Source organism: Thunnus maccoyii, chromosome 20 (assembly GCF_910596095.1).
Source record: "Thunnus maccoyii chromosome 20, fThuMac1.1, whole genome shotgun sequence".
In the NCBI taxonomy this organism is placed as follows: Eukaryota; Metazoa; Chordata; class Actinopteri; order Scombriformes; family Scombridae; genus Thunnus; species Thunnus maccoyii.
Genome location: NC_056552.1, coordinates 12,812,135 through 12,828,823, shown reverse-complemented (window position 1 = coordinate 12,828,823; position 16,689 = coordinate 12,812,135). Strand labels below are relative to the sequence as shown.

Below are 16,689 nucleotides of genomic sequence, written 5' to 3'. Positions count from 1 at the left end.
TAAAGAAGAGAAATCAAAAGGAGGAGAGAAATAAGGAGAAAAAACAGATAACAGTGAATCTATGAAGCTTGGCAGTAGCTCATTGTGCAAGAAACCCCCCCACCCAAAACGTCCTTAAAGCTATTCTCAAAAGTGCCTTTTAAGAAAGGACTGAAACCATTAGTGTGTTTAAGGCATCAAATGCAATCAAAATCAAAATGCATGCAAATTATGATATTAATATGGAAACAATTGCTTTCAGTCATGTAATCTATATCGTAACTGGAGTTAAAGCTGAAGATAAGCCAGCGCTTATTTGGTTGAGAGGATATAAATGGAGCAAATGCAGATTGGATTAATTTACTGCTAGATGTTATCAGTGCTCTATGATTTCAAAAAGGGAAGGTCAAGGTGGCAGAACTAGGCAGCAGTAGCAGATTGCTCAACAGCGCGGTCGTGAGTTAGCCCTAGCCAGGGGAAGGATTAAAAAGGCTGGAACCTGAAGAGGGAATCTACTCTTTAGACCTGGCATCAAACAGTTGACTGTTTTCCATCAACATTGGCTATCTGTTGTAGAAAAGCTGCCAGTCACTTGCTACAGTAGGTCTACCCAGTAATCGTGTCATTATAAGTAGAGCAGAGTGATAGCAGTATACTGTGGAGGAATGTTTGAGTCCAGGTCTTGTCTGAGTAGCGACAGATTCAAAGTTGGAAACTCATGCTGGCCTATAGGAGAGGCACAAGCGCAGCTACTAAAGCATATAGATTAAGGAGGTTTACCCTGACATCACATCCTTAAAATCATACTCCACAATGATAACCTAGCTTTACATCACCAGTTTCTCAAGCATACTTTTGCTCTAACATCATTAAAATGAAGGTAAATTAAATGAAATATATAGCTTAAAGTCAAATGAACAATAGCAACATTTTGAGAAAAGAAAGCAGCAAACAAAGCAAATAGAGCATATTTTTAAAAAAATATGGAATTTAAGTTTAAACCTGCCTAATATTGCACATTCATGGATGAATAAATATACATTAATTAAAAAAGAAGGAGGAAAAAAACAAGTAAAAAAAAAAAACAAGTTAGTAATTTAATACTCAAAATGACATTAGCACCTGTAATCGGAGGGAGTGAAAGGCAAGGGTTTGGAAAATATTCTCTGTGTTCTGAAAAAAAAAGAACAGATAGAGAGGCCTTCAAGAAGAAATCCGTCACCAAACGAGCGCAAAATACATAATAACAAGTCGGCATTGCTCCTCACAATACGATCAGAAGAATATGAATCATAAAAATAAAAATGGATAAATCATAGAATTAGCAAACCTCCTTAATTTTAAGATGTCAGTGATTTTTTCTTATGTTTGTATAAAAGCATGCATGAAAGCAAGCAAGGGGCAGCCCACCAAGCACACACACGAGTGTGTGCGCACGTACACACATGCACAGTCACGCACACACACACACACACACACATACAAAGTACAGTAGTGCAGTCTATCTGCAGGGCACAGGCATTATAAAACAGGGCCACGCACACAACACTGGCAAAGTTAATGGCTCTCACAATGCTTCAACTTCACATTCTCAAAAACACACATATCACAATACCAGAACGCTAAGGGGCAAAGGGAGGGGGGGGGGGGGGGGGGTAGAAGGAGGGGTGTCAAGAGGGGAGGTGAGAAGGAGTGTGGGGGGTCATGCATATTCAGTTGTTATTAGCAGGGGAAGGCTAGGGAAAATGGGAAAAGGGGGGGTGTTACAAGCAACTCTACCATTTAAATATTGCATTGGGTAGCATAACTATACCAAAAAAAAAAAGAAAAAAGCCAGGCACAAACACACAAAAAACACACAAAAAAACTAGCTTGACTTTTATCTTGCAAGATGTCACATCTGCCTGACACATGATGGGGCTCTTCTAATATGAGAGATAATTGCAGCTCACTTACCATTGCTCTCTGCTTGCTGCTTTTCCCTTTTTCTCTTCTTCCTTTTCCCCTGTTGGTTAGCCGCCAAAAAAATAGAAAGAAAAAAATAGACACAGACAGGAACCTTAGTTATTATATTGCAGAATGCCCAAAACATGAAACAGAGAATAGGACTTATCTTTGTGTTTACTTATTTATTCATTCATTCTTTCTCTGTCTTTTTTTTTTTTTTCCTATCTCTGCCCTCCGGTTTGTATCAGCCACTGCAGGCCAGACCAGAATACTCCCTCCTCTCTCTGCTTTTTGTCTTTTTCTGCTCTTTTCTTCTTTTGCTGTAATCTTTTGTCTTATTTTCCTCTGCTCTGTGAACATCTAGACATCTTGATGGGCTTCTCGTCTGGAAGACGGATTTCCCTAAGGCTGCTCATTGAAGACTCCACTGGCCAGCTTGATCCAAAAACTGGACAAAATTACGCATCTTATGTATCAGAACAAAGTGTCTAGGGCATATAAACAAACGTCATAGTCAGGCTGTATTACAAATGTTCCTCCAGAAGGAACATGGAATTAAAAGATGGGCTTAGGTTGAGGCAATTTGTCCGGTCTCTGATATAGATATCAAAAGAACATTACAAGAAGAGAGGCTAGGTAAGAAAAAAAGCAAAAGAAAGCACTCGTCCTGGTCAAATGTCCTAGTGAGAGGGGAAAAGAAACAGGCCGTTACGACTTGTAAACTTAAAAACTTACATAGTTGTCTCGTGCTGACCAGCCTGGGTACAGCTGCATGTGGAGCTGTCGTTCTTTCCTGGCCAGCTCGTAGTACTTGGCCTGCTCCTCCCTCGATAGGGCGTGCCACTGTAAAAGGAGACAGACAGAGGAATTCATCAGCAGGGTTCTGAGCACCAGAATTAAGAACGACTGTGATAGACCCTTCAGTTTGACGGCTGCTACTCAATGAGTGTCTAGTGAAGTGTTAGGACTTACCCTCCGCCCCAGAATCTGGTTGATGGCAGCACTTTCCTTCAGTGTGCACTCAGCCACCACCTTGGCCCGCATCTCCTTCATGTACAGCATGAAGGCATTCAGAGGCTTCTTTATGTGGACCTGTTTCTTTTTCTCCTCCTCCTTTTTAGCGTCTGACTGTTTCCTGTGGCGGGTCAGAGGGCAGCAAGGTGAGCACAGTCAACCTACCTACGGTCACTTCTAAGTCATCTGAGGCCGATAAATTTGTTTAGGGCAGAGAAAGATTACTCACGAGCTGTTGAGTGAGCTGATGTCACTGTGGGAGGATTCCTGCTTGACGTTGGGTGTGACGATGGCTGGGTGTGGGATGCCCGTGGTGTGCAAACTGTGGTGAGGGGGCACCATGTGTGGGGGGAACCTAGAGGACAGAAGACTGTGTAAATCGTCAGAATGGACACGGGTGAAATGAGGAGATGGTGCACATGTAAACACAAGACTGTACAGCTGGGGCTCAATTCCATTCCTGTGTTTCAATGATATGCGAGTCAAAGTCCAAAGTGGGTTTTCAGTGTCTTCATAAAAATGGAATTGGCCCAAAAGACATAAATGCAGAAACAAACATACACATAAAAAAATGGCTGATTCCTGAATTGTTATTCACAACCAATTAGGATATTTACAACTCAAAATGAGTGCAAATGTGACAATTTAATTTTAGGAAAGAATCCAGCCTGTACAGATTTACACTTCACACAAAAGTATTACAGCAAATTATGGCAAACTATCAGTCAAATATGGTTTGAAAAACCTATATTGTGTGGCAATGGAAAAGAGCACAAGGATAAATCTTTTGAATGCCAGTTTTGAACAACCCAAAAAGCCAATACACTGAAGACTTGAGCCAATATAGTATTCTGACCAATATAAGAAATATTTCCAGTTATGGGTCCAATGAAGCTCTATACACCTTCAACATTTCCACTCATAGTCATGTAGAGACTGTGTACATCCTGACAGATCATTGCTATCCATAGCTTTTATCATAGCAGAGACTGATTAAGTACTTCTTAGATCTAAAAAGGACCCCTCCCACGCATTAGGTTTTTCAAGGAGAAACTTAATGTCTGCTTTAACAATAATCTGCTATAAAAGCTGGGGGAGTTCTTCCAAATCAGATTTTAGTGAAAACCAAATTTCTTTCAAAAGTTGATGGTAAATGCCAATCGCATGTCTCAGGCTCATTGTAATATTTGAGGAAACTGCAATTGTAGCACTTCCACTGATATGAAAATGCCAGGTTTTGGATGGGTAAAGCTTGAACCATTATCTCTTATCAAGGAATATTGCAAACTAGATTAAAATGTTCTATCAAAGTCTAGTATCACTTCAGGTATTGGGTCTCTGTTTGCTTCCTCCAATCCTTTTCTGCCAATTCAGCAGCACTGACATTTTTATCTTCCTCTCTCTCTCTACGCTCCTATCATCATTTCATCATCTCCAACAGCTCTGCATATCGAGGCCAGGAAACCCTTTTTTTTATGAAATCATTTCACTGGCCAGAGCAGCCATAAGAAACTGCTGCACTGTATGTGCCAGTGTATGTATGACACTAATTATTTGTGTAAGAGTATTTGAACGTGCGCACTTCTATCTGCATGTGTGTGTTTACAGTGCGGCGCCTTGGCTCCACGTGACCACACACAAATTTAAGAGAAGAGAGGAGGATGAAGAAGAAGAGAAAAAAAGGAATAATTCTTCTTCTTCTTCTTTTTTTTTTTTTTTTTTTTTTTTTTTTTTAAAGCAGCTCATTATCCGACTGTGTCTGGCTGCATGGCTCCGAGCCAGAATATAATGATGAGGATAAACTCGCCAGGAACAACTAGTTTCTGTTGGAGGCCATCTCAGGGGAGTGCCAGTGCGCTCCCCCTCAAACTCTTTCCCTCTTTTTCTCCTTTCCCCTCTTCTCCCTTCATCACTGACACATTGGTGTTTGTGCCATGTCATCCGTTGATGGGGAGCTCGGCAGCAGTGGCTGCATATCGCCCATCATTAGGGCTGCTGCATTTTCTTCGCTCACTGTTTCCTCTCTCCCTGTTCAGCCTCCCGCCTTCTCTCTCTGTGCACTTGTTAAAATTTCCTCTGTTCCAAGATCTATTTTTTTTTCTCTCCTCTTCTTCTTCTTCTCCTTCTTCTCTACACCTCCCTGTCCCCTCGCCACCTCCACGCTCCTTCGCTTCCTCTCTCCCTCCTTCCCTCCCTCCCTCCCTCCCCTCCTCCTCCTGCTGCCACTGCATTGGCCCAGGTTATGGTTTAAACATGACGGCCATCCCTTTGAAGCGCGGGGGCATCATCATCATCATCCGGGCTCATCAGCAGCAAGCAGCGCCTTGGACCAATTTAACCAACACAGAGAGGGAGACGCAGCGGAGACCCCCACCCATCCACCCACCCCAACCCTGGGGCTCCTACGTCTCAATCTGAAAGGTAAGAATGGCTGGCGGTGTTGGGGTGAGGGGGAGGGGGAGGGGGGTCACTGGCGCAGCAAGCCCAGTGTCAGCCAGTGCCATTTAATTGCCAATGTGAAGCAGTAGCCCCCGTGCCTGTTTAATGTATAATGATCTGGCCGGTGCGCTTCTCCCGTTCCCAAGGAAAAGAGAGGGAGCGGGATGATGGGGGAACATATCAAAGGGCAGGCTTAAGCATAAGGGGCAAAGGGGCCTTCACATCCTCCCACCTGTCACACATACATTCATATGCACACACACACAATATAAAGGACCTACACTGGCTCCAACCCCATTATCAAAATAATGTCTTTCATTTGCTCCGCTGACTGTCTCTACTCTCCGTGGCTCTTTTTCCTCCTGTCCTAAAAGAATGTATTTTTTAACAGGACCTAGGTGTAAGGTGTTCATTGCGGGACGACGAGGTACCAGATTCGTTCCCTGCATCCTAATTCAGTCCCGAGCCACAGCACAGGGGACTGATAGCGAAGCAGCGCTCTCCTGCAAAGACCTGGCTCCCGACAAGAGTACAAGGCCGTGATGTCTTTTCTATCCGATTTTCCTCCAGTCAGCGTGCTCCCTACAAATCGTCTGAGCTATCACAACAGTCTCGTCCATTCTTTGAACAAAACCAACTGGCTGAAGGCAATGTATGAAAGGATTCTGCCATTTTGCTGACACAATTAGACAAATTGTTTCGAGATTTTGTCAACAAACAGATTTTTTTCTCTGCCCTCAGTCAGAATTTAGGCTTTTTTTTTTTTTCTCCACATGAGAGGAGGGAGTTGGGGGATTTTTTTTTTTCTTTTTTCGGGAGATGTGTTAAACCCTCCCATTCTCCAGAGAGCTCCCAGAGCCCTCCATCTATTCAGTTATACTAATTCAATTAGGGGCCTCATCACAGGGCATTAGCTCTTCCCCATGGCCAGTCCCCCCCCCACACCCCAGCCAGCAGATTCAATTAGCTGCACTGGAAATAAGATGATCACAATGTAGAGGCTGTCATTAAGGGACCAAATTAGCAGTCACTTAAAGCCCAGGTTGGCTGGGTACTGCTGCCAGATGCCGATGTCTGGACAGACCCAACGTCTGACCCTTTGCACCTGAGACTTGCCTGGGGTGGGCTGGGAGGGGGTGAATCTGACTATAATCCAGACGCCATTCTCCAAAAGGTGTTTAAAAGTAAGACGGTACATATGCTTGGTTCACTAAAAAGGAAGGTTTAACAGCATAGAACATAGCTGCAAAAAAAAAAACTGAAGTGTGTGATTTAGGTTTCCCTTATTCTCAGGGCTACACTTTAAAAAAATGTCATCCCCCCCCTCGTGACTCCTCCCTCTCTGCATCTACATGATCCATCAATGTCACAGAAGTCTAAACACAACCCCCTCAAGAGCTGCTTTTCCAATCAGGCTGTAATTAAACTAAAGCTTGGCCTCATCCCTAGACTCAAAACCAGCCCCGTTCAAAGTCCCCTGCTGCAAGGGCGTGTAGAGGAGGGAGGAGAGAGAGTGGGAAGTTGTTTGTTTTTTTTGTGTTGTTGCTTTTTTGGCTACTCCAGGCTCACACAAATCACTGGCTTTTAGTCATCCAAAATTAATTCTTTTCGCTTCCCACACAATATAGACGACATGCATCCCTCAAGGGAACAATAAGTAGTCTAACACCAACTGACAAACACACACACACATGTATACATGATGGCAACAAATACACATACCCCCCATGGGTGCACTAATGTCCACAAGCAGCACTTGAGCTGGACCCTAATGGGCTGGACCAAAGCACTAGCCAAGTGTCAGGCCCCTGCTTATATCATCTAGTCCCTTTCAAAGTGTTGTTGTGTTTGTTTATCTCTCTGTCTGCTCAAACTCACAGCAAGGACATGCCCCGGCTCATTTCAGATCTGCCTGACATGCAGTGGGGGTAAATGTTCTTCAGGGGCCTCATTAGAAAATGATAAATATAATTAATATTTGAGCATGCTAGCTGGAGCCCCACACTGGAGAATTGGCCTTTTGAACACAGAGATGGGGGAGTATGAGCTCTCCTTAAGGGAGAAGTTGCTGCTCACTGTCTCTGCATGTGAGTGTGCATGTGTGTGTGTGTGTGTTGCTTGTGCATTGCCCTCACAGCCAACACATACACACACACACACACACACACACAAACACGCAACTGTGTGTATGAGTCAGTGACTAAGAAAGAGAGCTTGTGTGTGCATGTATGTGTGTGTGTGTTTAGCTCCTAGGGCTCAACTCACCTTGACATGGATGCGTTGACAGTGAGCGCAGTTGGGTAGGGGTGTCTGAAACCCCCTGTTGTGATTGGATAAACAGGTTGACCTTGCCTGGGAAGAGGGAAGAAAAGAAGAAAGGCGAAAAGGTAAAGGAACAGGGTTGATGGAAGAGAAGGTAACGCCCTCTGTCTCTCTCCTCTCCCCACCGTGGGCCTCTTTATTCTCATTTGATCAGGACAAAAATCTAGGGGATTGCAGAGCGCAGATCAAAGGAAAGAAAACCCTGAACAATTTGAATGCCACAAATCTTGATAGCAATGGCTAATTAAATTTCATAACCCTTCGCTCGGTGTCGACAGAGTGGGGCCCTGTTCCTCCCCAAGCTGGAACTAGGTGTTTTGTTGTGATAATTAAAGACGAAGCGCGGATCTCTTTAATGGAGCCATCACGCTAATTGAGGTCTACACATCCAAAGACAAACAATAATGAATGTAAATTTATACCAAAATAAAGTGCAGCAAATCAAAGGGCGCCATGGCTGCGCTCGGGGCCTCTCTCGGTATTTAGATCGCGGTGAGAAAACATTAAATTAACAGAGCTTAATTTGTAGCCTTTTGTCATATTAACAAGTGTTGACAAGAGTTACCAGGGGAGAACCCCCGTGTGGAATTGTGGGTAAAATACGGGCAATCACGGTTCATTACTCTAACTGGACCATACAGAGACATGCAAAATAGTATTTGCCACAAAGTAGCAAGTTGAGGTTGGTGTGGGCCTGAGGAAGTTGCAATGGGCTTCTGTGGTCCAGGAATTGGTGTGCTACGGAAATGAGGAGAGTTAAGAGATCAACTTCAAGTTTGTGCGAGACCTCGAACACAGACAGAGAACCCACTCTGGGGACCAGCAGGAGACAGAGACAGCTTTCATAATTGACTTTGTGTATAAAAAGCACAACATCCTGCTGCTACAGTGTGCAGACATGCGAGGTAATACCCAGTTTACAATTTTTCTCTTCAATAATTTAGCTTGATATACAATTTATGCATATTAATCATTACAATCTGTAGGTGTTACTAGCCTTTCCACACAACTCATAACACAATGAAGGACACAACTGTATAGGTATAAAGAGTAATAAAAAAGGATTTGCTTACTGTGGTACTAACCATCCTAGCGGATGGGGGATCTGGCCGACAGTGCCAGGTGACAGTGGGTAATAAGGAGATATATCTGGAGGATGTGGAGGCCTTGGAATTCCTGTGGAATAAAGAGGATGACATGAGCAGAGAGGAGGTGGACAGACAAAGATGATGACAGAGAAAGAATCAAATCTTTGTCAGTGCTGAATTCATTCTTTGTTGAGAGTTTCACATCTGAACGGGGCAGACATCACAGGAGTGCAGATGGGAGGAAGAGGAGGAGGAAGAGGGCTTGTTGCTTGCATGTACACAGTGCTAAAATCACACTTCCTGATCAAAGGCCTTTGAGGCGGCGGCGGCGGCGGCACAATGTGTTGGAAGAGGCAGAGGGGAGAGAGGTGAGGGGGAAAAAAAAAAAAAAACACCAACACGATTCTTGTCACATTTGTCTACTGAATCAGAAGATTAATGATATAAAATGACTGAGGTTTGGAAGTTAACAAAACACAACAATGTAATTAAAGCCTTCCCGGTGATCAGAGAGCTGCTGATACAGGGCTACAGGTTGAGTCTGCCTCCTGATTTACGCTGGCATATTGGGTAACGCTTTATTTGAAGGGGTGTGCATAAGACTGACATGACACTCTCATAACCATGATACATGAAGGAATCTATATGAATGTTGTCATTAAGTGTCATTCGGTCAATTATGTCATTTTTAATGCAAAGTTGTCAGCCAATATAAAAACCAACCACATATGACAGTTTAATGTAATGTTAACACATAAAGCTAAATAGTTTGATAATTAGGCCGACTATGGCATGACAAGACAATAAAGTCATCCCAAACAATGTCAACTTTGCATTAAAAATGACACAATTGACCGAATGACGCTTAATGACAACAGTCGTAAACATTCATAAAGACTCCTTCGTGTTCATGACAAGTGTCAGTCTTATGCACACCCCTTCAAATAAAGGGTTACCGCATATTGGCTGGATGAATATATGGATTTTTCATGATATTATATACATGAAGATACCACATTACATATATATCATGAGCCGAAAGTCAGCACCAATTAAACTGTAAATACTTTTCCTATTTAAGTCAATACTTCTGCTTTTGACTCAGATTAATGAGTAATTAGCTATATAATTATGAGTGATAGCTAGATGTTCAATGTTACTGTGTATATCATAAGTTTTGACGCCGTTAATGACAACTCGACAGGTGGCGTGCTCTATGTATTGGCTCATTGGTCTCCATTCATCCAACTGATCTTGAGAAAGAAATGGCTGCATATTTTTGTTTCTTATCCCCCACAGAGGAACAGTGACAAAGATGTCCAATTTAAGGACAGCTCTCGTTGAGGACATCGCCAAGCAATCACAGCGTCCACGGTGTTGCCTTTACTTTCCATGGCAGCTGACAGGCGGAGAAACTGCATCGACAAGCTGCCCTGAATGAATGCTTTGAAAAGGTCTCATACACAGCCTGGTGTAAAAATAACTTTCTCTCTCATGACAAACTTGAAACGGGGAACACTAGACATGTGTAAAAGCGCATCAGCAGGAGAGTGTGTGCGCTCAGTAGACCAGGAACTGCAGGACTTTCGTTTTGGCTGATGCGCGTTTCTTCCATACAGCTGGCTCGCCCGTGCAGCTGTTGTTACGGATATTTTGGCCGATGCCAACATGGCCGAAGTAGAGCCAGATCAATCTTCATAGATCAGAACTTGGCCAGTGTTGGTGGTTACACCCAAAGTCTGCAGCTGATCCAGGTTTATCCAGAAACTGACTCAAGAGGGATTGTTTCTGACCTGTGCTCTCCAGCAGTTTCTGTCTACGCAGAAAACTTTACGGATCTTGGAATACTGTTATAACAAAGGCAAGTTCTATTAAAAAGCCTCACGAACATTATCCCATCACCACCCAGCGCTCTAGACCTAATATAGCTCATTAATTAATTAAACACTGAGCCCAATTAAGCAGCCCCATTAAGCACTACATTAAACAGCAGCTGGCACATTATTTCCCCTTTGTAAGGACCATCATAATAAGGGAACATTATTACCTAAAACATTGACTGAATCCACCAGAGACCCCTGAAAAGCATAAAATTATTCACTGCGCTCAAAATGCATTAACCTGAAAGGACAGGCTGAATGACAGTTAACAAAATGAAGTGCTGGGTCAAGATGATAACGGAAATGAATAAAATTGCCTAAAAATGTATGCTGAATGGTTGTAGGAGAGGGATGTGTGGGCAGAATCTGACTGCTAAACGTGGATGCTTCAAACCTTCAGGATCAACAGGCTGCACAGAGCTGTGAGAGGCACAGAGGTGATACTCAAAAAAAAAACGCAAAGAGGCATCCCAAACTGCACGCCAAGTCTTCCATATTGAGGATTTTCGTACGCTTAGTAGGAGACATCATTCCGAACAGCACCCACCAGGATCTTGACTCGAGCCTGTCTGTGTGTGTGTGTGTTTACTGCTCTCTGGTATTTAGACGTGAAGACCTCCAACTACAGTGGCTGTCTTGTTTTTCTTTTTTTCAGTCTTGGCAAGTGGCGCTGCGGTCATGAGAAGTCGTGGTTGTTTGCCAAATTCCGTGTTTTACGCGAGGTTTATGAGCCACCGTTCAGGTTCTTGTTCCTGAGAGCAAGGCCACTTTTCACAGAGGCCAAACCACGTTAAAGAGCACGATAGCGAAATCAATCAGTAACAGATGAGAGCAGCAGTTGTCAACAAGAAGCAATTCAGAGGACTATGACTTTGTCCCACAATAATGATCATGGTCTTGTAAACAGATTTAGTAACGCCCTAAAGTTCATTAAAAGTGGTTATTGATGGAGTAATGCAGATGTTTCTTTACATAATACATGGGTGGTATCATCGTTAAGGCGTTTCAGGATAGTGCCAATATTGTCTATGATATATGAGTAACATTTTAATCTTGAAATGTTTTTACAGGAATGTGTCTACAGACAGACAGACGCCATCAAGACAAACATAAGCTCCTGTATGCGAGTACCATGGCGTCAGAGCATAATAAAACAATCACACACCCATCAGTGCAAACAGAGTGTCTAAGAGCTGAAGTTTCTTATCTAAGGAGAGCTGCTTCTGTGGTTATCTAAAGTATTGACTACTTTTCTAAGCGTAAGTTCCTCGTGGCACCTTCAAAACACACTGTACTGTGCTCTAATGTTGATAACACAAGTGTTATTTCAACTCTTTCTTGTTGTGGAAAAATGATAGTAAAATTGGGGCTTTACCTGTTTTGGGGTCCACGTCTGTCTGTAGGTGAGGTGGGGGGTTCCCCGGTGTGAAGTGCTCATTGCTGTAGGTGATCAGAGGCGTGAGAGGGTGCACATGGTGAGGGTGCTGTACCACTGGAACCTTATTAGACTGAGAAAAAGAAGAAAGATACAGAGAGAGACAGATGGACAGAAATAGAGATAGAGAGGGGGAATGAGAGAGAGAGAAAAAAAAAAAAGAGGCCAGGGTGTTAATATTTGGGTTAGGGGTAAAAGATTGCAGGCGCCTGCCGCAGAATTACAACTTGGTCTGAAAGCTCTCGAAAGAAGAGCTATCAAATTCTGGGTACTCTCGAGGCGCCAAACCACCAAGCCACAGTGAAAATAGTGTGGTTTGTAATTAAAAACACTTCTGCGGTGTCACCCTGGAATTCAGTAACACAATCTAAGAGGCTTTGGGGGGTTGCCAGTTCACATTTGGGTCTGATGTGTGATGAGGCACTTTTAACCACAGTTGCAGTGAAGTAATCGATCATCTGTAAACCAGGAAATCAAGGCAGCACGTGTAAATCCACAGTCATTAGCAGCTCCAGTCAGCACTCTGCTCTGCTCTGCTTGGCTTGGCTCTCGAGCCTCCTTCTGGTCTCCGCTCTTCCTCGCTCCCCTTCCCTCATCTATTCCCCCAGGGCCCGGTTCATGGAGGGTTGGGGTGTATTGTAATAAAAGGGTTAGGAGAGAGGAGGTGGGGCTGAAAATCCATTTCTGCATTTTTGCCAAATTAGTTTTAGCTATGTAATCTTCTCGTTGTGCTCCTAAGTGGTGCAGGCCCCCTTTTTTCAATTACCCAAAGATTACAGTGGAGCTTTAGGGGTGTGCTGCCGTGGGCCCCTGCGTTAACCGGCGCTCAACCCCTCTCATCAGGCCAGGCTGGGACAGACACTAATACACACAGTCCCCGGCCACAAAATAACCAGATTAGAGCTCTGCTGTAGATTAGGCTGGTGGCTGAGGCTGCTCTCGCCTCTTTACCCACACATCCTTATCCTGCCCTCAGCAGTCAAAGAAGCAGCACTAATCAGGCTTATCATAACATGGATGATATGTTCAGGGGGGAGAGGAGTGAGACACCAAGCTGCTTGCGTGTGTGTGTGTGTGTGTGTTAAATCTGCTCTCTCATAGGCCACACACCCTCATTAGCGACTTTAACCCATGCAAAAAAAAGGGAAAAAAAAAAAAATGTGGCACATTTCCAACAGACTTTGAAAAACATTAATGGGACTAGATGTTGGCAGGGGGGCATACATGCATAAGATGCTCAGTTGCCCGATGCTCATTGACAATACAAATGCAAAAGCTGTGGGCCCAGGGCGAGACAAATGTGAGTAGAGCTTAATGCTGCAAACTAATCATCAGCCTGGGCTGTTTGAGGCTGAAGTTAATATCGGGCCTGTGTGAGAGCCGAATACACCAACAGTCCATTCAGAGCCGCGTGCTAAATTTTCACTGGGTAGTTAAAGCTGTCTATCTGTATGGTCCGTACGTAAGCCTGGCCATGTAGACTTCTATTCTACAGTGGCGGTGGTGGGGGGAGTAGAAGTGAGGGGGGGCATTCCGTATTGCCATGGTCCCAATGAAAGATTAATGAACCCCAGCAGAACTCCAGGGAGGCAGAGAGACTCCTGGGACTCATTCACAGCCCTGAGCTGAAAAGGCTGGGGAAGAGAGAGGGAGAGAGGGGTTGGGGGTGTGTGTGTGTGTGTGTATGTGTTTGTGTGTCGGGGGGTGGAGAGGGGGCGGTAGGTGGAATGGGATTCGTTAAAAAGAAACACAAACCGAGGCTCTCTTTCGTTGCGTACGGGCTCCTGATCTGATCTTCGCATCTAGAATGGACGGATGAAAAAGGAAAAAAAAAAAAAGAAAATGCTAGAAAAACAATCAGGATGAGGTTATGACAGCTGCCAAACGCAGCTGATGAGTCTGCAGCTGAATGCTAGAGATGCCCTCTCGCTCTCCCTTCTCTTTTTCTTGTCCCCCCTCTATCTCTCACCTCCTAACCTCCTCCTTCACGACTCCCCGCTCCTCCCTCGGGTAATGATGTGAAAGAATGTTGTCAATTCTTCATCTCTCCGTGCTGAAAAGCTTTAGTGGCCATTTAAATGAGTTCTTTTGTCCAGGGGCCCCGGCCATTGAGAAGACAGTTCAAAATGCCCATCCACTGAGTCCACATTTAGACAGAGGGGTGTTAGAGAGGGTGTGTATGGGGCCGAGAGAGGAGGAGGAGGAGAGAGCTAGAAGCCAGTTGATTTACATCATAGTCACTTGTGGTCTGAGAGTGTGCTCTTTTTTTCCTGAAAAGCCCTGAGTGAGGCAAATAGCAACAGGCTGGACTGACTGCTGCTGTGACAGTTGACTCTTAGTCCAATATTGAGAGCGATTAGATGTGAAGGCAGGAAATAAATAAACTCATGTTAAGGTGATGAATATGTTGCTTTCCAAAGACAGACTTTTTAATCAGCTGTCATTCGCAAATCTTTTTTTTTTACATTCCTTTAGAGGTCTTTCCTTTGAGCTCCTCTCTGCTGACATTGGAGAAAACTCAAGAAATCATTGTACAGTGTTGATCACCTGATGTATCTATGGTCAGTCAGCTGATGTAGATTTCCTGTGGCCTGATGTCTTCAATCACCTCACACGCTCACTACCATGTGACCATCACACACACACACACACAAACACACACACAGAGTAGCATCCACTCTGTCTACCACTGACGTCAAGGCAGCACCGGTGGTCCCTGCGGAAAAAGGAGGCCCAGCACCTGCCCTGTGGCCACCGAAGGACAATACGAGCCCTGGAACTCGCCTGGCAGGCTGCTGGGTGCTTCAGCCCGCACAGAACCCACAGAGCGCAGAGAAACAAAAGCGAGCGACGTGGGAGGCTTTACTCTCCCCTGCTCCACAAAAGCCAGGGGAAAAGAAAGAAGAACATTTCCTGCCCCTACACCCCCACTGACTCGCATCCTTCGTCATTACGACAAACAAACATAGCGGAAGACAAACAGACACAGCACTCTCTAGTTGTGAATTCCACATTTCCAAGCCACAGAAAGAGAGATTTTACATTCAAAAAGACCCTGAAGAAAAATTTAAGAGCACACTCTTGTGAGAACATCAATGGACACATTGACTCTTTCTGCGTCCAGAACACATATGGCGCCTGCTGCTGAGGAAGGCCACTGCTGTGAAGTGCAAGCAGCACACTTCAGTACGGCAGACACAAACAGAAGCAGTATTTTCCGCCGCTAGTTATGGTATCGATATTGCCTTGGCTCCATTTATTCTATTCTCCTTTTCTATTTCCAGCTGCAAAGCTCATAAGCTCAAAAAGAAAGCTCCATGCCTGAATGTATGTCATTTTTTGTGCGTCATGATAGTTACCATCCTTTATTCACAATGGTACTACTCTACCTGTATCTAGTACTATAAATATCACCATTTTTTTCAGTTTCAAAACATGTAACTATCTAACTTGGAAACTCATTTTACCAGCTGCAATGCTAGAATGACCATAGTCAAGTGTAAAAACATTTGAGGTGCTTCAAGTCAGACCTCAAGGGAGGGAGAGGGGGGTACAGGAGAAAGAAGAGGGGGTGAGAAAGTGACAGCAGGACGGAGTGAGACAAGGGGGGGAGGGTGGGGGGGTGGAGGCCGGACAGGAAAAAGCTGTTGGCCTTGCATTTCCGCCTGGTGGCACCTCTCAGGGACAATTTGAGCCCTAAATGTGAAGGTGGCGACCTTGCGGGCCCAGGGGGTGGCTGGGCAGGGGGGGGGAGGTTAGAGCCTCTGTCTCTCTGCTTTATGTCATGATATGATGAGTTGTCACAACAGCTTGCGGGGCGCTAATGAGCTGTAGTGAGGCCGGGCAGGGAAGGGAGGCCAGGAAGAGAGGAGAAAGATGTGGGGATGACAGTGCCGTGATGGATTGGGGTCCTCTCAGGCCTCTAAATTCCAAAGCAAGCAGAAAAAGCTGCCAGCGCGCCCTGAGCCTCTTCCAGAACGTGCAAGTGGCCCAAGTCCAAGGCACATGGAGTGTCACAACGCAGGAAAACACACACATAACAGCAACAGCAACACAGGGGAGCTGGGGGAAAGTAAGTAAGAGAGGGAGGGAGTCATTTGTATGTGTGTGCAAGTATGTGCGCACTATTTAATTAGAACAAATCGAAAAGTATAAACGTTCAATGTCGTCCTGTTGAAATCTGTGATGCGACACATTGCTGTTTTCCTTTGGGAGGTATAGAGTGCCCCCTCAAGGCTAAAGATCTTCATCTCCAAGCAAACCCCATATCTTACCAACCAATGTTCACACACACAAACACACAAACACACACACACACACACACACACAAGCCCTGGTAGCACTCAGTCAAATCAATCCTCAGATTCAAGCAGACAATCTAAAAGGAATACTTAGAGATTAACAGTAATGGAATATGAAATGCTCCGACAAATTAAAGGCTTATCAGAGCCATGATCCTCCAGCATACCATGCTGATTAAAAAACCCTGCTACATTTCAGAAATAATATTTCTTGGTTAATCAGGAGAGAGAGAGAGAAAAAAAAACTCTCCACAATATAAAGAACCTGGGAATTGTAGGAGGGG

The 16,689-nt window shown here is 44.4% G+C and overlaps 1 protein-coding gene across 17 annotated transcripts in view; it reads right to left on the bottom strand.

Annotated features, from left to right (window-relative positions):
- Positions 1-16,689, bottom strand: part of tcf7l2 (transcription factor 7 like 2) — a 92,990-nt gene that overhangs the window by 5,658 nt on the left and 70,643 nt on the right. For 4 of the 17 annotated variants that reach the window (XM_042397027.1, XM_042397041.1, XM_042397035.1 and 1 more), the window contains 8 exons: positions 12,045-12,177; positions 8,775-8,877; positions 7,645-7,731; positions 3,170-3,295; positions 2,899-3,061; positions 2,662-2,769; positions 1,936-1,984; positions 1,102-1,152 (listed from right to left, as the gene is read on the bottom strand). In XM_042397027.1, coding sequence (XP_042252961.1) covers positions 1,102-1,152; positions 1,936-1,984; positions 2,662-2,769; positions 2,899-3,061; positions 3,170-3,295; positions 7,645-7,731; positions 8,775-8,877; positions 12,045-12,177 — 820 coding nt within the window. Of the gene's footprint in view, positions 1-1,101; positions 1,153-1,935; positions 2,000-2,661; positions 2,770-2,898; positions 3,062-3,169; positions 3,311-7,644; positions 7,732-8,774; positions 8,878-12,044; positions 12,178-16,689 lie in introns of all 17 variants that reach the window. The other 13 variants (XM_042397023.1, XM_042397024.1, XM_042397031.1 and 10 more) reach the window with 6 other exon arrangements.